General features: G+C 43.4%; 1 protein-coding gene across 3 annotated transcripts in view; it reads left to right on the top strand.

Annotated features, from left to right (window-relative positions):
• Positions 1-22285, top strand: part of RCAN1 (regulator of calcineurin 1) — a 147641-nt gene that overhangs the window by 6995 nt on the left and 118361 nt on the right. The window contains exon 2 of one of the 3 annotated variants that reach the window (XM_065590145.1): positions 3774-3887. The exons of the other annotated variants lie outside the window; for them this stretch is intronic. Coding sequence (XP_065446217.1) covers positions 3774-3887 — 114 coding nt within the window. The remainder of the gene's footprint in view (positions 1-3773; positions 3888-22285) is intronic. 3 annotated transcript variants of the gene reach the window in all.

Raw genomic sequence — 22285 nt, 5'->3', positions numbered from 1 at the left:
GGTCACCTGGGGAGTTGCATTCAAGAATGGAGAGGTGCTAGGTGTCCTCACTAAGCCGGGCAATCAGGAAAAGGAATTTCAAAAATTTGCAGGGCTTCAATGGACTTCCAGTCTCCATCGGTGCTGGTGCTATCCCATTGGAGGCCTGAAGCAGGAATATTTTTGGGGGCAGTGTGGGGCAATTGTGCCTGGGCGCTTACCTCTGCGTAGTTGTCCATGGAGCCTGGCTCCCTCTCCTCCCACTCCCTGCCTGGAGTCCAGACAGCTGTACTCAAGCACCCGTCCCATCCCAGGGTGATTGCCTGGCTTTCTTTTCAATTTCACAGCTCCAGCATGGAGTGTCTACATGGACACTGCATTGCCCTACTACACCAACCTAAGCCCTGAGCCTCTTGTGGAGATGGAGTTATGTTCGTATAGTAGGGTACTTACATCAGCGGGAGCAAGACTGTAGTATGTACACTGACATCATTAGGTTGACGTACACTGCCTGTTATCCCTGATAACTTGCTGTGATCCCAGTAAATGTACAGAGGCCAACTTAGCAAATGCTATTCATGGCCTTAACCTTATTCTGTCTCTTTGGATTAGGCCCCATGTGAATTCCCATATGCCACTGGAGTCAATGGGAAGACTTGAATGATTTCACTAGGCTTTGAATCAGGTCCTAAGTGAGAAACACAATTCTTCCAAGTCACTGATGAACCCAGGAGGGGGTGGGAAATACTTTGCCCAGAGGAAGTTTTCTTACATTAGAATAGGTAATCAGACTGACCTCTATGCAAGCCTTTACAAAAGTAATGGCCATAAACTGCATATCTGATGGAGACCATGGTGTCCTATGCAGTTTAATGTCTTAGGTCAGAGGTGGGCAAACTACAGCCCATGGGACCCTCCTGCCCAGTCCCTGAGCTCCTGGTCCTGGAGGCTAGCCCCCAGCCCCTCCCCTGCTGTTCCCCCTCCCACACAGCCTCAGCGTGCCGCGCCACCGGCGCAATGCTTTGGGCAGCTGGGCAATGCAGCTGCAGACCTGCGACCTGACCCGGTGCTCTGTACTGCGCAGTGGCGTGGCTGGCTCCAGCCGGGTGGTGCAGCTGTAGTGCTGCCAGCCACTGGTGCTCCAGGCAGCACGGTAAGGGGGCAGGGAGCAGGTGGGGTTGGATAGAGGGCAGGAGAGTTTGGGGTGGTGGTTAGAGGGCGGGGCGGTCAGAGGGCATGGAACGGGGGGGTTGAATGGGTGCAGGGGTCCCAGGGGGGCAGTCAGGAAGGAGGGGGGGTTGGATGGGGCACCGGGGGGCAGTCAGGGGCAGTGGTTCCAGGGGCGGTTAGGGGACAGGGAGCAGGGGGGATTGGATGGGGCAAGAGTCCCCAGTGGGTGGAGAGGGTGCATCAGGGTGTGAGAAGCGGGGTGGGGATAGGGGGCAGGGTCTGGGCCACGCCTGGCTATTAGGGGAGGCTGTTCCTCCCCAAACTCCCAGTGCGGCTCCCAGCGCTGGGGCACTGTTTACACTGGCACTTTACAGCACTGTAACTTGCTGCGCTCAGGGGTGTGTTTTTTCACACCCCTGAGTGAGAAAGTTGCAGCGCTGTAAAGCGCCAGTGTAGCCAAGCCCTCATACAGAACTCCAGTGACTTTTATGATCAACCGTCAGAATTGCAGGAGGGAATCTAGATGTCAGGCCATCTGTCCTAGCAAAACTAATGTTGTCCTTGCTCTAGTACAGAGGTGGCTAAACTTTTTGGCCCGAGGGCCACATCTGGGTGGGGAAATTGTATGCAGGGCCATGAATGTAGGGAGGGGGCTGGGGTGCGTTGTGCAGGAAGGGCCTCAGGGCAAGGGGTTGGGGTGGAGGAGGGGTGCAGGGTGTACGAGGGGGCTCAGGGCAAGGGGTTGAGTGCAGGAGGGGGCTCAGGGCAGGGGTCCAGGGAGGAGTGCGGCAGGGGGTTGGGGTGCAGGAGGGGTGCGGGGTGCGGCAGGGTCTCAGGTCAGAGGGTTGGGGTGCAGGAGGGGTGCAGGGTGCAGGAGGGGTCTCAGGGCAGGGGGTTGGGGATGCGGGCTCCAGCCCAGCGCCGCTTACCTGGAGCTGCTCCGGAGTGGCAGCGGCGCGCAGCAAAGCTAAGGGTAGGTCTACACTTACCTCTGGGTCCGGCGGTAAGCAATCGATCTTCTGGGTTCGATCCCGGAAGTGCTCGCCGTCGATGCTGGTACTCCAGCTCGGCGAGAGGAGTACGCGGCATTGACGGGGGAGCCTGCCTGCTGCATCTGGACCTGGGGTAAGTTCGAACTAAGGTACTTCGAATTCAGCTACCTTATTAACGTAGCTGAATTTGCGTACCTTAGTTCGAAATGGGGGGTTAGTGTGGACCAGGCCTAAGGTAGGCTCCCTGCTTGCCTGCCTGCCCTGGCCCTGCACCACTTCCAGAAGCCGCTGGCACCACGTCCCTGCGGCCCCTGGGAGAGGGGAGGGAGCAGAGGGCTCCGTGCACTGCCCTTGCCTGTGAGTACCTCCCCCGAAGCTGCGTTGCATTGACTGCGATTCCCCATTCTCGGCCAATGGGAGCTGCGGGGGGCAGTGCTTGCAGGCGAGGGCAGCGCATGGAGCCCTCTGCCCCCTCCCCCCGCCCCCTGGGGCTGCAGGGATGTGGTGCCGGTCGCTTCCATGGGGGTGGCAATCCTGCGGGCTGTAGTTTGCCCACCCCTGCTTTAGTAGATGGATAGGAACATCCTTAAAAGGCCTTTGAGCTATCTGTGCTAATACACTCTCTGTACATCTGAAAGCAAAGGAGTCAAACTGCTGAAGCTTCTACACAGGGAGAATTGCCTTATAGGGAACTGTCACTATATGCCAGTATACTGCAACTTTCAGAAGTGAAGCAATCACTTACTGCTCCTCATGGAAAAAATCCTGTACTCAGCAACATATACCAATCAGGACAGATAATGTAACTTCAGTATCATATCACAGTCAGCAGTCCGAGAGAAAAACCTTTCAGAGTAATAATTCTTTTAAAGTCAAGAGTTACTTGCAGTCCACCATTCCTTCATGTTCCAGGACATCCAGGTTGACAGGCAGGCTAAGCAATGAGGAAATCCACCCAGGAAAGTGGAGCCTAGAAAGTAAAGGGCTGGATCTTCAACTAGTGTAAAATGGCATACTTCAACCGAGGTCAGTAGAACTACACTGATTTACGGTGGCTAAGAATTTCACCTAAACTGATCAGCTTTCAACCAGACAGCCTTCGAGTGGGGAAGACCAATGAACAACGTATTTGTCAGCAGAGAAAAATAGAAAGGAAATCATCCCCCCTCGCCAGCAGATACGCTGAAATGAGTGCTCTGTCTCCAAAATGGCTTTTTCGTAAAGTGAAATTTCTAGTTAAATCGGGGGATGGGAAGAGAGGCATGATTTTCCCCCCAATTCCCCTATTCTGGAAAGTGCCAAAATAAACAAGACATCAGATTGCTTTCATATTGATAGCACTAGAATAATGAATACATTATTTAGAAACCCCCTGAGACATGGAGTTGGCGCACAGGCTCCTCTCTCTGTCTTGTAAAATGCTACATCTGGGGTCAATACTGCATTTAAACCCAGGAGTAGTAATTCTCTTAGCCTGTTTTGTGATATAAGGCTCTTAAAAGACTGGACTCTCCATTTGAGTAAAAGTATCCTCATTAGTCTGTTGCTTTTTCCTTACCAGGCATCATAATAATTGATCAAGGAACAAAAATAATCTCTGATTTATTAAAATTTCTTCAACTTGGATTCTAGAATGGTCTACAGCTAATCTTCCTAAGAAAACCTGAATGTTCATCTCCAAGGGTTTTCATATGCCTCGTTAGAAGAATCACTGTAGATTCTGCCTCCCCTCTCCTTAATTTCCAGGTTACTAAAAAGTGGTTCTGTTTCTGCATTTCAGGTTCATGTATTCCTCTCAAGGGCCTTTCCCTGGGCTTCAAAGATTTAGTCGTCTTTGAAACACTTTTCTGTTCTGACCCTCTGAAATTGCCTCCTCTAAAGTAACTTCTCTAGCAGCTGTAATGTCAGACGAATAGATGGGCGAGTAATGGTGTGTTTATAGAGAAGTAGAATTTCTTAGGAAAGCATCACAACTCATGATAAGGTTGTAATCATATTAGTCCTGTGTACCAATGCAATATATGTGGCAGTACTCAATTAACAAAAAACATTAAATGTTTTGCTTTAGCACAATGGCTCCAAGTATCAGAGGGGTAGCCGTGTTAGTCTGTATCCACAAAAACAACAAGGAGTCCCGTGGCACCTTAAAGACTAACAGATTTATTTGGGCATAAGCTTTTGTGGGTAAAAACCCCACTTCTTAACTGCATCTTAAGAAGTGGGGTTTTTACCCACGAAAGCTTATGCCCAAATAAATCTGTTAGTCTTTAAGGCGCCACTGGACTCCTCGTTGTCACAATGGCTCCATCTCCTTGCCTCCCCAACTTGTTCTCCAGTTGGAGTTTTTAATGGTATTTTTAATGTAGGAGTGGTCTTTGATTTTATAGAATTTACTGTTGCATAAGTACAGTAGATTGATGCTCTATATGCTCCTTATATATCCTAGCTAGAGGATTGCACCAACAAACTTTAATGACTTTAAAAAATAATACTGGGTAAAGCCACAAGGGGGCTAAGTAACTTCATTTATGCTTTGTTAGGCTCCTGCAAAGTAGGCTATTGTTCAGATTTAAGATCTCAAAGAATTTCTGAGTGAAGTTTCTGTTTCAAGTTAGTTATGGACAGGTTTGTCATTTATAAATATCTTTCTCATGGTTTGGGTTTTAAAATGAGTATGGGTCTAATACATGTGTTGTGCACTCAGAAGGAATTCTGTGTTACAGCAGTAAATGTAGTTCTGAAGCTAGCAGATCAGGTACAGTGAAAGATTGTATGATCCAGCTGGCTTCTGTCATTTGAGTACAGGTACCTTAAATTAGCTTAACAGATTTAAGTTTGCTGTAGACTTGTAAATCTTGTTGCATATTAAAACAAATTAATGAATGTAGTGCTAGATCTGTCTTAAATAATCAAAATCATTACCATTACAATCAGAGCTATCCCTCTCGGTTAAGACAGGATTTTAACTAGAAGTTAAGACCATTTTCTCAGCAAACTCTGGAGAATAACTCATTTTTTACCAAAATTATCTTCAAAGATTAAAAAAGAGAGCTTGCCCCAGTTGCTGGAGTGGTAAGGGATGGAGAGTGGAAACAGTCTCTCACAAAGCCTATCCCCTCAAATGACCTTCCAGGGCAGACACAAACAGAATGTGTGTGTATATATAAAAAGTGTCCCTGCTAAAATCATGGAGGATCACAATTTGTGTTCAGAAGTTAGAACTGACCTGTTGCAAGTTTGAAGTAATATAGGGAAGGGTTCTTAATGGCAAATATACTGTATAATGTTAAAATTGTAAAACTGTCTGCAGTGTAAAAGGTTAATGTTGAAAAAGACATTTATGAATTGATCTTTAAATGCTAAGTCATTATTGAAGTGATTCAAGCTTTTTAAAACTTTTGTGATCTATAGCTTACTAAATATCATAAGACATATTTAACAGAAGCTTTCATTATTTTGTCTTTTATTAAATATTCACAGAATTTCTCCATAAAGCCAGCCTTACATTTACAGGATATCTTTATTTATTTATTTATTTATTTATTCAAGTGTTTACAAAAATTTCTTTAGAAAATTGTACTTGTTCATTTAATCCCTCACATGTACAATTATTCTTTTGTCATGAATTGCATTTAAATATTTAGTGTTTAAAAAGAAGTATTTAAAGAGGTGCACTTGATAAGTGTTACAAACCATTGGTTTTTTTTAATTTGGCCAAAATACTAATTTTTAAGTGAAAGCTTCTGTTGCAATTTGAATTTACAATTCAAGTATTTTATTCAATAAATGTATGTACACATGCATTCTATTTCCCTGTCAGGGATAAATATATTTTGAGAAGTGGGGTTTTTGGGGGGGTTTTTTGGTCTCCCATATATGCATTTTGTTACCACACCCATTCACATAATTCTCCCTGTGCTACTCATTCATGAAGTGGCACTGCATTCTGGCAATTGAGATCATGTTAGTTTTCATAAACAAAAACTCCATGACTTCCTTTCTTGTAATAATTTGAACAGTGAGATTACTGCAAAAATCTCTTAATCTAATTGGGGCCTCGAGTAAAATTTTCAAAAATTATTTAGGCACTCAGGATTCAAAGTCTTATTGAAAGTCCTTGGGACTTAGATTCTTAAGTCATTCATGCTTTGGGAAATGTTATCCTTAATGTTTTTCTATAGTTATTCATAATTCTACAAAAAATTCATAATACAGAACCATGTGTCTTATGAGCCTAATGCAATGTAAAGCCCCTCTATATTGTGCATATATACTTGCTGAAACATTTTAAGCAGTAAAAGAAAGAGATGAAACATTGAAAATCTTAGTTTTTTAGGCGTTTTGAACACAAGATCCTCATTCCATGTATATATGTGTGTATACAGAAATTGTGCAGGGGTACTGCGCTGCTGTTTCTCATACGGTTGCAAAGGAGTTTCTCTGACAATCTCAGTCAGGAAATTGAGCTAGGTGTTTAAAAATGCTATTTCCCCCCTTAATTTTTTTTTGAATAGAGATACCCCAATACCTAAGTATTGTGTTAGGTTTTGGGGGTCTCTATTTATCAGAGGATGGTGTCCCTAAAATATGGGAATATTTCACATTTTAAATACTTTGATTCATGTTTTTTTTTTCCTGGCTCCCCAATTCAGGAGAGGCTTCGCAGTAACTCTTAATAGCTTTTTTTCTGTACATACTAGGAAGATAAGTTAAAAGAAGTCTGGAATAGAAGGGTTTAAATAGATTATATAACATAAGTGTTTGACCAGGGCATCATGAATACCTTACGCTTGGAGCTTTAAAGATTGGAAAGAATCTGTCTTGAGAGGACATGTTTTTCAGCAGCAGTGTTAATTTTATAGCTAAGCCCTTAACGTCTCATGATAGATAGAGGATTCCACTTCCATTTTTAGTCTATTTCTGGCAAGTGATTTCTAGCACTGTTCAAAATCCTAGGGCTCGTACTTACTCATTTCAGAAATGCTCAGATCATCTTCTTTACCTAGACAGTCCAGAAAGATAAAAAGAAAATACCTTGATTTAATGTCTTGGTCAAATAGCTTTGATAGGTGAATATAATGTACTGTGTAAAATAAATAGTGGGTACACTTCTTTAAAAAGGCATTTACTAAAAGGGCCATAAAATAGGGACAATGGGAAAGAGAATTACTTTAATAAAGGTGGTCTGTTATCATACATAAACTTATAAAAGCTACTGGCATTTTAATGGGCAGGCAACTATCAAGGATGGAAAAACATTTCTGGAGTTCATAGCCATAGGAAAAAATGCATAATTTTGTTAATATGTTATGTTGAATAGGGAATTGGGTTCTTGTGAGGAAGAAGTAGAGAGGAGGCTGTAGTACTCCTAGCTCTTGAATATTTAGAATTTTCAACAATGTTGTTCAAATGGATGATATTAAATCAAATGGCTTGTTGTCCTGAGTTGGAATAATTGTAATCGAAGTGTATGGCATGAGAAACGCTGAAAAATAAACTATGTACACTGTCCAGCCCATAGATTGGGATCAGATGAATTAGTTTTATTAATACTTAAGTTTGCTGCTTTCATTGCATGCATCCTCTCCCTCTTCTTGGATATAATGTGGCAATTCCAGAACAATATGCATACATATCATGCATCTAATAAAGGAGAAAGAATCTCCACAGGTATCACATTTTATAGCTATATATAATCTGTTAACTCAATACTATTTTCTCTGTTAATATTTATGGAAAAATGTGATTGCACGTGGGGGGGGGGGGGGAGATCATCAGCTAGTATTACAGCACTGACGTAAAAGGAATTGTACTGACTTACACTGGCCGAGGTTCTGATCCTACATGTGAATATGTATTTTCTGATCCAGATCCTGTGCTGTATGCTAAATTAACATTTAGATTTCCTAAGAAGGTTTCAATTTTAGCTGTGCTGTGCAGGAACACTGAAGAGCTAATGTAGCTGTCACCTTTGAACGACCTTTATGTTGTGCGTTGTCGCCAGCTTTGCCATTTCTATAGTTTTCCCCTTAGAAACTACAGTATTGAAAAGGGTGTCTGTATGGTTTTGTTACGTGAATCTGTTTTTCTGAAATGATACGCAAGTGATGTGTGTCCTGGAATGTGGGCAGCTCTCAAAAGACAAAACAGTGACTTTTAGGCTATGGCTACACTAGTGAGCTTACAGCGGCGCAGCTGCACTGGTGCAGCTGCGCCACTGTAAACTCTCTAATGTAGCTGCTTTAACCGAATGGGAGAAAGCTCTCCTGTCGGCTTAATTACTCCAGCCCCCTGCAAGCTGTGTTGGCAGGAGAGCTTCTTCAGCCGTTATAGTGCTGTCCATACCAGTGCTTGGGTCTGTGTAACTTATGTCGCTCAGGGAGGTGGCTTTTTCACACCCCTGAGTGACATTAGTAGTACTGACATAAATGGTAGTGTATAGATAACCTTAGGCCTTGTCTAAACTACAGAGCATTGGTCTCCTATGCTCTGATAACTGTCATTAAGACATCGCAGATGGCAGTGCAGTTAATCACAGAGTTCCTAACTGAAGAAGACTGCCAGTTGCTTGACATGCTGTGTGATATGGATAGGAGCAACTTTAGATGGCTTTTGGCATTCATGGAGCAGCTGCAGATGGTGGACTGTCGCTTTTTGGCTCGGGAAACAAGCACTGAATGGTGGGATTGTATCGTCCTGCAGGTCTGGGATGACTAGCAGTGGCTACAGAAGTTTCAGATGCCGAAAGCCACCTTCCTGGAACTGTGTGCAGAGCTCACTGCAGCGCAAGGCCTCCAGACCAGAATGAGAGCTGTCCTGTTGGTAGAGAAGCGTGTGGCGATCACTGTGTGGAAGCTGGCGACTCCAGACTGCTACTGGTCGGTCGCAAATCAATTTAGAGTCAATAAGTTGACTGTTGGGACTGCATTAATGCAAGTGTGCAGGGCAATTAATCGCGTCCTGCTACAAAGGACCATGACTGGGAAATGTGCATGAAATAGTGGACAGCTTTGCAGAAATGGGTTTCCCTAACTGTGGAGGGGCAATAGATAGTGCACACATTCCAATTTTGGCACCAGACCACCCTGCGATGGAGTACATCAATAGGAGTACTCCAGGAGGTACTGCACTTCTCCAGTGCAGAGAAAAGGGAACACACGGAGTGGAGGGAAGATGAAAGGGTACTTCTCCATGGTGTTGCAGGCGCTTGTGGCTCACCATGGGCGTTTCACTGACATTAAGGCGGGATGGTCCAAGAAGGTGCATGATGCACGCATTTTCAAGAACACCAGCCTGTATAGAAAGCTACAAGCGGGGACTTTCTTTCCAGACCAGAAGATTACATTGGGGGGTGTTGAAATGCCTATAGTGATCCTGGGAGACCCGGTGTACCCCTTACAACCATGGCTCATGAAACCTTACACAGGAAACCTGGACAGCAGTAAGGAATGGTTCAACAGGCTAAGTGGGTGCCGGATGACAATGGAATGTGCCTTTGGCAGATTAAAGGCACACTGGTGATGCCTTTATGGCAGGTTATACCTCAATGAGGATAATATTCCCATGGTCATAGCCGTGTGTTGTACTTTGTGAAGCTAAATGTGAAAAGTTTGCTCAAGGGTGGAGTGTTGAGCCAGACCGCTTGGCTGCTGATTTTGAGCAGCCAGATACCAGGCTATCAGGGGCCCAGAGGGGGGCAATTCGAATTAGAGAGGCTTTGAGGCAACACTTTGAAAATGAGAACCAGTAATGTATGTCTCTGTGATTGGTGCTGCATTGTTACGTTACATGTAGTTTTCCTAGGAAGCAGTGGTGAAATTTGGAGCCTTACGTTCCAGTAATCAAATGATTAAACTGTCTATGTATGTATTGGTAGTGCCTGCTATCTCAATTTGTAAAAAACAAATAAAAATGTTACTGTTCAAAAACTTTGCTTTTATTGCTCAAGAAACAACATACATATACAAAGATGTTTGGTGGAAAAGGAGGTACCAGGGAAGGGCAGACTTTCAGAGCTGTTTGTAGGTCCAGCTATCATTTTGAAAGTTGTCTGAGGAGTGAAGTGAAGGGAAAACCGAGAAGTTCTGGAAAGGATTGTGCGGGCGGAGTTTGGGAGGGACACAGAAAAGAGTTCTGAATGTGCTGCAGGCTCTTGGCCTCTGTGGATAACAGCAACTGGAAAGATGAGTCCACTCATGTCTGTCTTTCAGTGATGGGTCCATGCTAACACTGAGCTTAAAAACTACTCTTACTGCACGCAGTGAAGAGTTCCCTGCAGGAGTCAAGCTCTTCTAACTTCTGTTCCAGCTCTTACTCATCCCATAGAGCCTCAACTGCGTCAGGTCCCTGCCTTCTACTCACGTCCACTTTCTTTCCTTTACTGTTGAATTGTTTTTTCCCCCTCTTGCTCCCAGTCCAGCTGCAATGAGTACCAATGATGCATTGGCCTCCAGAGACTGCAGAGGAGACAATGGAGGAACTTGTGTAAGAGTTTCAGCATTTTAGGGCTTGACTACATGGAACTGCATTGCTCAGTAGAGGGTGTGATTTCTAAAGCACACCAAAGTGGTGTGCACTAACTTGCCCATGCAAGTCTGCCCATGCAGACTAAAATTTCTGTAGTCTGGAAACAGTACTATGTTAATGTGAACTAGGGAATTTTGGTTCATACCAACAGGATCTACATGGGCTAGTTAGTGTGCAGTACGTTGGTGCGCTGTAGAAATCACACCCCTTTACTGTGCATTGCTGTGCCATGTAGACAAGCCCTACATTTTGGCTTCCTTGGCACTTCCGAGGAGTCTTTCTATTCAGCTTCAGGAAGACTAAGTGGAGGCTTGTTTTTCAGAAACCCTGGATGCAGGTTTGAAGAATTTCCTCAGCAGTGTTCAGTGGGAATGTATCGTAGATCCTCTGAAGAATGCTATCGGCTCCTGTGTTAGAAAATGCAACTTGAAATTTCTCTGTGAAATGAGCCACCAATCCCATGCCACCAGATGGAGGAGGGAAGGGGTTTAACTTCCTGATAGTCAAAAAGGCAGGTGGACTCCAGACCATTTTGGATGTTGGGGACCTGAGTCAATATTTGGTCAAAGAAATATTAAAGATGGCCACTGTGGAAGCTATAATGTCCCTACTAGAGAAAGTTGACTGGGTAGGGACTCAGTATGTTATGCGTATAGAGAGGTACTTGGATTTGTTGTAAGGAAATATAGCACTACATACTTTATATCTTGCCTCCTGGTGTCAGTACTGCATGTTTTTATGAAAAACTTGAGTTATCTTGGACTCCTTAAACAAGCAATGAGTGCACCACTTCTTGGACAAGAGCATGATCCAGTTTGGATGGTATCAGTTAGCCAGTGGCACCACCAGGGTATAGGAATTACTAAGCTTCATGACAACCATGCAAACTCTGTTTTTTCCCAATAGATAATTGGAATACATGTGAGCTCTACTAGACTTACCTAGTCTTGGATCCTGGAGGATTTTTTAGCTACTAGTCTAGAACAAAAGTTATGCAAGAGACAGTAGAGGGATACTTTAAACATGCTATGAATCCTTGATCTCTTGGCTGCAACTTTTTTGTTATTACAGTAGCATCTAGAGGCCTGAGATTGGGGTCACATTTTACTAGACACTGTAAATACAGATATATAGGAGATGTACTGGTGCCACCTGTCCGCATAGGACCACCACAGTGCACCTTTACATTCCAGTGAAAGCAAGCATCACAGGGACTTAATACTGTCTGTATGACAGATGACCTGTCTGGACATCTCTGGCCTGGTGAAAGTTCAGGGACAATATGCAGTTAGGAATGGACTTCCAAATGCCACTCATTCAAATTGTAACGATCATGGATGCATCCAGCTTATGATGGGAATTGCATATGGATATACCCCATAACCAGGAAACTCAATCTCTTCAGACAACACAGCTGAACATCAATGCTGTGCAAAGGATAGTCCAGTATGCACTAAGGATTTTGAGATCTGCTATCTGAAGAGGTTCCAGTGCGTTGCTTGTTCATCATGTTTTACATAAATAAGCAGGAAGGCATTGGGTTGTGATTCATGTTTCTGGAAGTCCTTGCAGATATGGGAGTGGCCTCTATCCCACAGGATGTTCCTACTCCCTATATACCTAATAGGAAAGGAGACCACAATTGCAGAAAAACCTGAGTTAAGCCATATTGCTACCACCAGTGAAGGTGAACGAGACAAATTACTGCTACACAGTACTGATATTTCAGTTACAGCGGTGGTAGCAATATGGCTACCACCATAAAAATGCCTAGTCTTTACACCACCCTACTGATCCAGAAAAATTTAAATCTGAACTCTGTTTCAGAAGACCTGTCGGAGCATCTGTCTTCAGATCATTCAGAGCTAAATGTTAATATATCTTACACTTGAATGCTTATTTTTTGCCTTTTGAGCTATTAATTTTGCAGTCATTTTTGTTTTGTTGGCTGTATTTCTGAGAGGAGCCTTTGCTGACGGCTCAAATCTGGAACTTTGCTGGAAGGTTCCAAGGGCAGTTTTTAAGTAGACATGAGGGAGCAGATTGTGTTCCCTAATTCACTGCTTCTGACCTTTGCTTCCTGAAGTTCTGTTTTGGGCCCAGAGACTTTCAAATGAAAAGGCCATAGAATTCCAAAGTAAGTAAACTTCACTTCCAATAGCATGACTAAATCTACTAATCTTTAGTAAAATCACTTCTTCAGTAGTCCATATTTATTCCTATGCTGTGGGCATTCTGCCTGGAAAATAGTGTTTTTATTCTAGAATTATAATTCTTTGATTGCATCATATTTAATGGTGCATCCTCTTTAGGAACATGGATTCTTAGAAGATACATTCATTAGCTGTTCTGACCCATTAGTTGGGTAAAAACTGAGTATTTGAAACACTCCCTGAGAATGTAGTGAAGCAAAATGTCTCATTGAAAGACAAATGAGATAAACTATTCTGAGAGTGTTAGCCCTGGTTCCTTAGATTCTAGATGTGTCATATGGGAACACATTGGATAGACAAGTCAACTGGGAAAGAAATCTGTGCCAAAAAGTTATAATTTGCAAGATATACCTTCAGTGATCCCTGCTTAGTTCATTCATTTGTCCCCTTTGTAACAATTTGTCTTAAGTTCTCAAATAGTGCCAATAGATGTTTACAGAAAAAAAAAACAGTTGTTGTAATCCACACTTTTAAAAAAGATTTTTAAATAGGAAGTAGCTTGACAATGTGTTCAGATAGCATGTGACTATTGTAATCTTTTGGGACTGGATCTACGAAGACAATGCATACAGTTAAGAAATTGCATAAGTCTTTGTATGATTGGGACATTGAATTGCAGATCGCATGGCTTTAGGGCTGTGTGGTGGCACAGGTAGTTTTCATACTGGCTAGTAAGTGAGTAAATTTTTCAAACCTTGCACATAAGATAAATCAACTCTTTTTGTGGGAATGGATGACTTACAGGATTATTATAGGCGATGTGTTTTACTGTGAGGTTACAGGTTCAAATCCAGACTAGCAGGGCCTGGAAGCTATTATCTTAGTGGTCCCTACAAAAGAAGTAGGGGACTTTAGTCTAGTCTATAGTGGACATGCTTTCACATCTCAAAATTGCTGTCACATTTGGCAGCATTGCTGGCATTTTTAGCAGAGGGACCAGGGACTGAATGGGCATGCAGATAGAATGCCCATATGTGGAGGTATGCAGTGTTTTGGTAACGGTGTCAGTCTCAGGATTTCAGAGAGACAAGGTGGGTGAGGTGGTAATCTTTTATTGGAGCAACTTCTGTTGGTGAGGGACAAAGGCTATGTCTACGCTTGCACTTTTGTCTGCAAAACTTTTGTTGGTCAGGGGTATGAAAAAACACCCCTCTGACATAAATTTCACCAACAAAAGCACCCATGTGGACAGCGCTATGTTGGCAGGAGAGCATCTCCTGCCAACATAGCTACCGCCGCTCATTGGAGATAGTTTAATTGTGCTGGTGGGAGAGCTCTCTTCTGCCGGCATAGAGCGGCTACACAGGAGACCTTACAGCGATGCAGCTGCAGTGGTACAGCAGTACAGCTGTAAGGTCTGTAGTGTAGACATAGTCAAACTTTTGAGCTTATACAGAGCTCTTCCTAAGGTCTGGGAAACGTACTTAGTGTGTCACAGCTAAATACAAGGTAGAATAGATTGTTTAGCATAAGTAGTTAACTTATTTCAGGGAACCATTCAAGGTGAAGTGGCCCATTAACAGCCCTCCAATTATGGGGGGGCATGAAAGGAAGAGAGAGAAGGCGACTAGGGGGGTTGCTAATGGGTTATAGTGTGTTGTAATAAGCCATTTACAGTAAAATCTGTTTTATCTGGCATGTTTGGGGAATGCGGGGTTCCGGTAAGTGAAAAATGCCTGTTAACTAAGAGGGAGGGGGCTCGGGGCAGTGGGTTGGGGCATGGGAGAGGGTGCGGGGTGCCGGATCCGGGGGATGCTCACCTTGGGCAGCTCCCTGCAAGCGGTGACCTGTCCCAGCTTCTCATAGGCAGAGGCGTGGCAGGCGGCTCTGCGCGCCGCCCCCACAGCTCCCATTGGCCACAGTTCCCAGCCAATGGGAGCTGCAGAGTTAGCGCTCGTGGTAGGGCGGGGGCAGTGAGCAGAGTCGCATGCCACACTTCCGCCTAGGAGTAGCCGGGACAGGTCACCGCTTGTGGGGTGATGCCTGAGATGAGCAGCCCCCAGATTCTTCACCCCAACCTGCTGCCCTGAGCCCCCTCCCGCATCCAAACTCCCTCCCAGATCCCGTGCCCTGCACCCCCTCCCGCGCCAATCAAACTATAAATCGAAATTTCAATGAAGATCAGAAATGCCAGTTTATAGAACTTTCTGGTTGCTGAAGTGCTGGATAAAATAGTATCCAGTGTGTCTCTTCATTCCATGATTTTTATGAATTTAAGCTCCCAGGTTTGTCTTTTGAAAATGTTGTGCAGGTTTCCTTTTTGAGGACAAGGTCTGAGAGGTCAGATGTAGAGCAATCACTTTGTGAAAAGTATTCACTCACAGGTGACATGGGGTTTTTGTCTTTTATAGGTTTCCTGTGAGTTGATTCAAGTGTAGTAATTGTCTGGTTTCACCCACATAGGTTTGAAGGCCAGAAGAGGGGGTTCAGGAAAGATTTCTTTCATGATGGGTTGTAGTTGTTTGATACCCATATAGGTTCCAGTGTGGGGTGGTAGGCGGTCAGAAGGCGTTTTCTGTATTGAAGCAGGTTCTCTCAGGCTATTTGGTTGGTCCATTCCATGATGCGATTTACTTTTCTGGAGGATTGTCTGTGTTTGGTGAAGGCAGTTTTGAGAGAGTTAAGGTGTATATCCTGGACTTTCTTCTTGGAGCATATTCTCTGATAGGTGTTATCTACATCCAGGAACTCGTATCTTCATAGGTAGAATAACCACCCCAAAACACCAAGAAATTAGTTTTTTGTATGACTTATCTAAGGCACCTGAATGATTAAACAAACTTTCTAAAGCATACTCCTGCAGTTAACTGATTTATTCTAAAGTATTGTATAATTGGTGCCTGATTCTCTGTACTACATAAAGACAAGGTTTTGGGTTTTTAAATCAGACTACTGCTTGGATTGAGGTATGATTTTAAATTGTTGTTTTGCAGATTCAGTGGTTTTTTTTTGGTTTTTTTTTTTTTTACAAAGACAGGTACTGTATTGGCTTGTATGTACAAGTTACGAACTTTTTAATATCTATCTTCTGTTGACCAGTCTTCCTCTGCATCTTCTGTAATTAAGGATAATCAAGGAAAAAATTACTGTCTGCTCTAGGAATCTTCAGAAAACCACAATAGATGTTAAAAATGGCAGGATTATATTTCTGTAGCATCCATCAAATGAAATTTTCCACTGAAGTCAGTGAAGGAAGAACAATGAGTTAGTTTCAAAATATATTTTGAAGTGGAACATTTTTGGATAGTTAGCAAAACAGACAACATAATTTCAAGAAGTAATTGTATTTTTCCAGGTGCAGTTACTGTATATTGAGAATTGTTTAACACTAATGATAGCACAAGCCCAAAAAAGGTAAATTTCATAATGGACACTAAGAGTCTGTGGTTTTGATTTTTTGTAATTCTAACTGCAAGCAGTTCTTCTTGTTTAGGGAATATGTGACACGTATCTCTAACTTACTAATATTACTATTTAACTTTTATGTTTCACCAATGATCTGACAATACAGTACTTAGTTAACTTTTGATGGCATTTCCGGACATCTAAAAATAAAATGAGACAGGGTCATATGACCCTATGATCTAAATAGAAAAGCCTGAGTGTAGGGTAATTCCAGTTGCAATGTCCTAGCAGAAAAAGTCTGTCTGTCTGTGACAATGTAGCATTTAAATAAGTATGCATTTAACTTTTAGGACATGTTTATTAAGTGATTTTTTTTAAAGTTTATAGGGAAAAGTGGTCGTCTTTAAGTTGAAAAAGTGATCACTTATAGGAAATAATGCCTCCACTATCATAGCTTTTTCAACTGGCAGGGCAACAATTTTCAATTTTAAATGTAAGCTTTAGTCAGTATTACGTAAGACCAGAGATTATTATTCATTTCATTCTCTCCACCTTTTTGCTGCTTTTTAATCTTTTACAGTGGAGCTTCAAAACTTTACTATTGCATTATCATATTGATAAGATCAATAGTTCCTTTTATTACTCCCTTGGTTAGTTACCGAAGAGACATAGCTGCATCTTTTGTGAGTGGGAGCAATTGGGAACAGTCAAGAGGAAAGTGTCTGATTCCTGAACTCTGATGGCTTTCTCCAGTTATTCTTAGTGTTTATTGACACTTTTAAATCATCATATGTTGTTTTGAGGCATGAAAACACATTGGCTAACAGTGGATTTAATCGTCAAGAGTAATGGTAACTTAACATAAACTCTGATCTGATTATTCTTTGTTATGCAACCACAGGCAGGAGTTATTCATACTTTCCATTGCTTGCAACAGCAGCTGTTTCACGTATCTCCCTGGAGCAATCACTATTTCCATTAGGACAGATCGGTTTGCTATCAGACTGCAGTGACATGGCTGAAGTGCCAAGAAGCCTAACAGGAAATATTGCAAGAGACTTCCCTTTTCAGCATACTTCAGAAAATGGGAGAATGATGTTGCTAGTTGTTTAGGTTTGAACTCATTCTCACTTTAAAAAAAAAATCTTCCAAACCAATATTCCACAAGCACACTTTTATTTTTTGTACTGCCAGATGTTTTTGTCCTCTGAAAAAAGCTGATATAAGCAACTAGGCAACGTGGTTTGTAGGCTTGCAGCATTCTGCACTGTCATCTGTGATCCAGGGTCATAAAGCAACCTTAGAATTACCACTCCAGGAAAGGAGGAGAGCAAGCCTAGTGTGGAAGCTGGTCTTCTAAAGAAGCTGGGTACTGCTTGTATTGAGCACTTAATGATAATGCAAATGGAGCAGCTCATAATAGATGCCATTATACAGTATACCCGGCATTGTCAGTTTCCTCCTTCCTCTTCAGATTTTAAAAAATCAGGTTAGTAAACTTTCATTAGAAAATCTCATAATGACAGGATTTTATTTATGGGAAAGGTGAGTTCCTGTTCTTCACATCTAGGCTTATTTTGACAACTCATTTTCCCCTCTGTGAATAAGATTGGTCTGGTCCCATTTTCAGTCAGTCATCAGGATAGGACTTGGTTCTACCCTCTCTGGCAGCTCAGTTCAGTTTTAGACTTCTACTACGCAGGAAGTGCGGTGTTGGCACAGGTGTATTGGGAAGATTTCCCCCTCAATTTTCAGCCTATTTTATTTGTGGGGGTTTGTTTTGTTTGGAAGTTGAAACCAAGTTTGTGTTTTTGAAGTGATTTTTGCCTTTAGGAAGGAGTTTTCCTTCCTTATAGACAGCAGTAGTTCCTCATAGAGGCGCCCAGATTGATGGCCAAACGAATGAAGGAAATAATAGAAACTGTACCTTTTTTCTGCCACCCTTCCTCTCTGCACAGAAAAAGACAAATCTTGTGTCAGTCTGCAGGATGGAAAATTCTTTGGTGTCCCAAATCCCAAACTTGACCTAGTGCAGAATCTGTTAATGAGAAAATCTTTCTTTTGGGAGTTCACAGAACCCATTGAAGTTCACCAGTAAGGTTCAGATGCATATGGTAGCCGTATGACATTTGTAGCTAAAATCATGGAAAGCAGATATCCAGGTTAATAGTTTATGGCAGATTCCAGATACACTAAATACTCCTGGGGGAATTCTGTAGCACTGTGCAATGCAGAATTTTGCAGAAATTAATGTGTGCACAGAATTTCCTTTCCCCACAGAAATGGGCTGCAGTACTGCTGGCTGCCAGTAGGGGCTGCTGGACCTGGCAGAGTCCAGCTCACACACAGAAGACACTACTGGGGAAGGAGAAGAAGCTAGACTGTTTCTGGTAGCTACAGTTCCCTGCACACCCTGAGGGAAGGAGACGGCAGTGCGCAGGAAATACCATACAAGCTCGAGATCCAGCATCAGGCTGTTTCTCCCTCTGGAGCTCTGGGCTCTGAGTAGTGAGGGGGCCATGGCTGGGCTCGGGGGGGGAGAGAAGAGGGTTGGGTATCTTGGCAAGGGGGAGCCTGTGCCTGGGCTCTGTGGGGAAGGAGTTGGGTGTCTGGGCGGGGGGGGCTATGGCTAGGCTCTGGGGAGGATGGGGGCAGAGAAATATGAACTGGGTTGTCATAGGGGTTTCTTTAACTCTCTCTACTCCTAGGGGAATTTTTGTGATTTTTGTGTGTGTGTGTGTCTGTATTGTTACAGACATACTTACTGACGGGTATTTTGAAATAAATTACCAAAATAATCGAAACTGGTGTGATTATGTAGTGTTGTTTTGACAATTTTGCAGAATTTTAGTATATTGTGCACAGAATTTTTAATTTTTGGTGCAGAATGTCCCTAGGAGTAACTCAGAGCTCTTTGGTAGCTTTTTGAGAAGGCAATTGAAGGAGTAAGCTCAAAGAAGAAAGAACAGAACCTCCTGCTTTTTGTCCATGATGCTGCTTATCCATTAGGGCCAAAAGGTGTCTCTGCACTTCCTCCAAGTCTGCTGGTATGCAGGACAGACAGGAAGAAGCAACCGCAATAGCTGTGGCTCGCTTGTAGCCCCCATGACCCTAATATTAGAATCTGGTCTTGCTGGCTTCTCATATTTAAATGCCTTTGTTCATCAAGTGAATATATTACCTCAGGGTTTACATACATCTGCAAACTTGTGATTCATATGTGTGCTTTGGACACAGTGTAAATACTTAAAATCTAATTCTCGTCAGGTTTATAACTAGAGCTGCACAAAATTGTTTTTTTCCATTTTGGCTAACAAATCAAAAAATCTGAAAAGTTCAGTTTGGTTCCAAAACTGCTTAGAGTTTGTCAGCATATCAGAAAAGTCTGTTTCAGGTCCTACAGACTATTTCATTCTGGTTGTTTTTAAAGGACCAACTTCTGAAAACTGTTACTCCTGAGGGCATTCTGCGCCTAAAAATTCTGCGCACAATATTTTAAAATTCTGCAAGTTTTATTTGTCAATAAATGCAGAGGCACCACATGGCAGTGGAGAGCACAGGTCACTGGCTCCACGAAGGTGGGAGATCACCCTGCAGCCTCCACCCCTGGGACACAAACTCAGTGGTGAGGTTGCACCCAACCCTGACACAGTACAGGGCCTGAGCCTGCCCCAGAAACACTCTGGGGCCCTGCCCCTTTGTGGCAGGTGCCCCAAGTGTGGGGCAGGCAGGCTCAATCAGGCAGGATCCAAGTGTGGAGGGGCTCAGTGTGGGGGAATCCAAGTGTGGGGTGAGAGGATTCTGTGTGGGACAATCTGGGTGCAGATTGGGGGGGGGGGTCTAGGTGTGGAGGGAACTGGATGCACAGGCTTGTTGGGGGGGTTCCAGGTGCAGGGGCAATGGGACTCTTCAGGGGTTTCCAGGTGAAGGTAGTTGGGGTTCAGCAGAGGGGTGTGAGGGTCTCAGCAAGGGGGTCTGGGTGCTGGGGGAGTGGGGCTTGGTGGGGTGGGGATCTGGGTGCAGCTAATTGGGGGTCTGGATGTGGGGGCTTAGGGTGGTGCAGGGAAGTGGGGCACGTCAGGGTTTGAGTGCAGGGAGCTCAGTGGGGGGTGGTCTGGAGGCAGGGGGTCTGGGTGCAGGGTGCTCCAGATGCAGGGCTTGAAGTTCAGTGGGGTGGGGTTTGGGTATGGAGGACTAGGAGGGTTCTGGGTGTACGGGGTGAGGCGTGGCAGGGGTGTCTGGGTATGGGATGGCCAGATACACGGGGGTTGGGTGGATGGGGGAGCAGCTCCCTGTACAGTGACTCCTCCCCACACAGCTGAGGAGCAGTGGGGGTAGAAAGCAGGGGAGGATGCTGAGCTTACTGCAGCTGGGGAAGGTTTCTGGGGTGGGCCTGACACATAGTAGGGGAAGAGGAAGTCCCATCCTTTCCTGCCTTCAGCCCGGCCGGGACTAGCATCTGATCCCGGCTCAGAGTAGGAGCCACTGGTTGGGATGTCACCAGCCCTGGGGTGATTTACCTCTCTGCCAGCAGCTCTGGGTGCCTGAAATAATGTACCTGCGTGGCTAGGGAATGATGCATGACTGCTCTTGCAGCTTCCCTTTGCTTCCCTGTCAGAAAGTCATTTTTCTGTGGGGAAGCAAAGAAATATATGAGGGACATGAATTCTGTGCACGTGCAGTGGCGCAGAATTCCCCCGGGAGTAGTATATGCTAAACAGGACTTGGATAAAACTTTAAATTTCAAGGAGACTACTAACTCTGTCTTTTAAGGTTTTCCTTAGTAGAGGAGACTTAAAGACCAGAACAAGCAAAGATTTCAGCTTGATAAGACCTGTTGCCTAATGTCTTACTACAACTCTAGGTTTCCATTATGAAAGCACAGAAAACCAAGAATAAGCTGAAGGTGGAGGGTTGTCTAGTGGACACAACATAATGCAAAGAATTAGGCTTTATTCACATCCCTGCAGTTGACTGTTAACTTGAGCAAAACAAAGTAGGTGAGGTAGGTTACCTTGAGCAAGTCACTATTGTCTGTATATTCTGATTTTGGTAACAAAAGAGAAAACCACCAGTGAGGATTTTAGGTGCTAAATCAAACACTTCTTTCCCACTCACATTCACATATACTCTTCCTTCTGTGTGTGACAGTGAAGAATGAAAATTTTAGTATCAAAGAAATATAGTTGATGGATTTATAGAATTCACTAATATGAATTACCTTAAATAGCACAAAGCAAACTAAACAGAGCTCAATGAACGGGTCACACATTGGCTTGGGGTGAGGGAATAAAAAAGTAATCCCTAAGGAGCTAGACTTCATTGTATATTAAAATCGTATGTGTGTGAGAGTGGGATCTGACCAGATTAATGTCCAGCACAATCCTGCACCAGTTGCAGCTTAACACCTGATTCAAGAAACTATCAAAGGTGTTTTATTGCTCCCCCCCCAAAAATTTTTTAATCAAAAATAGACACTTTCCCAGTTTTACAGCTTTCCTGATACAGGCATAACTGTATCCCTTGTATAACTGTAACCAAGTTGATTTATTTTTAGCATAATTGTCAGTTACTGAGTCTCAAAATAGACAGTTGGCTCTCTTTCTTATAGTTAACTGAGCAGCTTTTCTTGTAAGATCTCCAGACCACTGTCTGCTGGGGGTGGGGGGGCGGGAAATACTACTAGTAGTCTTCCTTTTCTTTTTCTTCTCCCTTCCCTATTCTTCTACATATTCCATTAACACTCTCATCATTCTTTTAACATGTTTCTATATTAATGTTGATTCAGATTTTTATACTGTTGCCTTTCTGATGCAATTTTAAGTCTAGAGGCACAAGAGGCTGGTCACTTTTTCTGGTTAAATTTGCTCTCCAGATGGGTAAGGGGAGAAGGCCCTTTGTATTCAACTCTTTGGTTATTTTAATCACTGTACATATACTGTATATACAGTGGTAGTCTTTCCTTTGAACAAGATGTTTTCATTGCAGTAATTTAATAAAGCTCCTCCGAGAAATACACTAGAGAGTGGCATTAATAGTAGACAAACTACAGATAACTTT

The sequence above is a fragment of the Chrysemys picta genome, chromosome 1, assembly GCF_011386835.1.
Source record: "Chrysemys picta bellii isolate R12L10 chromosome 1, ASM1138683v2, whole genome shotgun sequence".
Classification (NCBI taxonomy): Eukaryota; Metazoa; Chordata; order Testudines; family Emydidae; genus Chrysemys; species Chrysemys picta.
The sequence above is the reverse complement of the archived record's forward strand: the minus strand, read 5'-3'. Positions and strand labels throughout refer to the sequence as shown.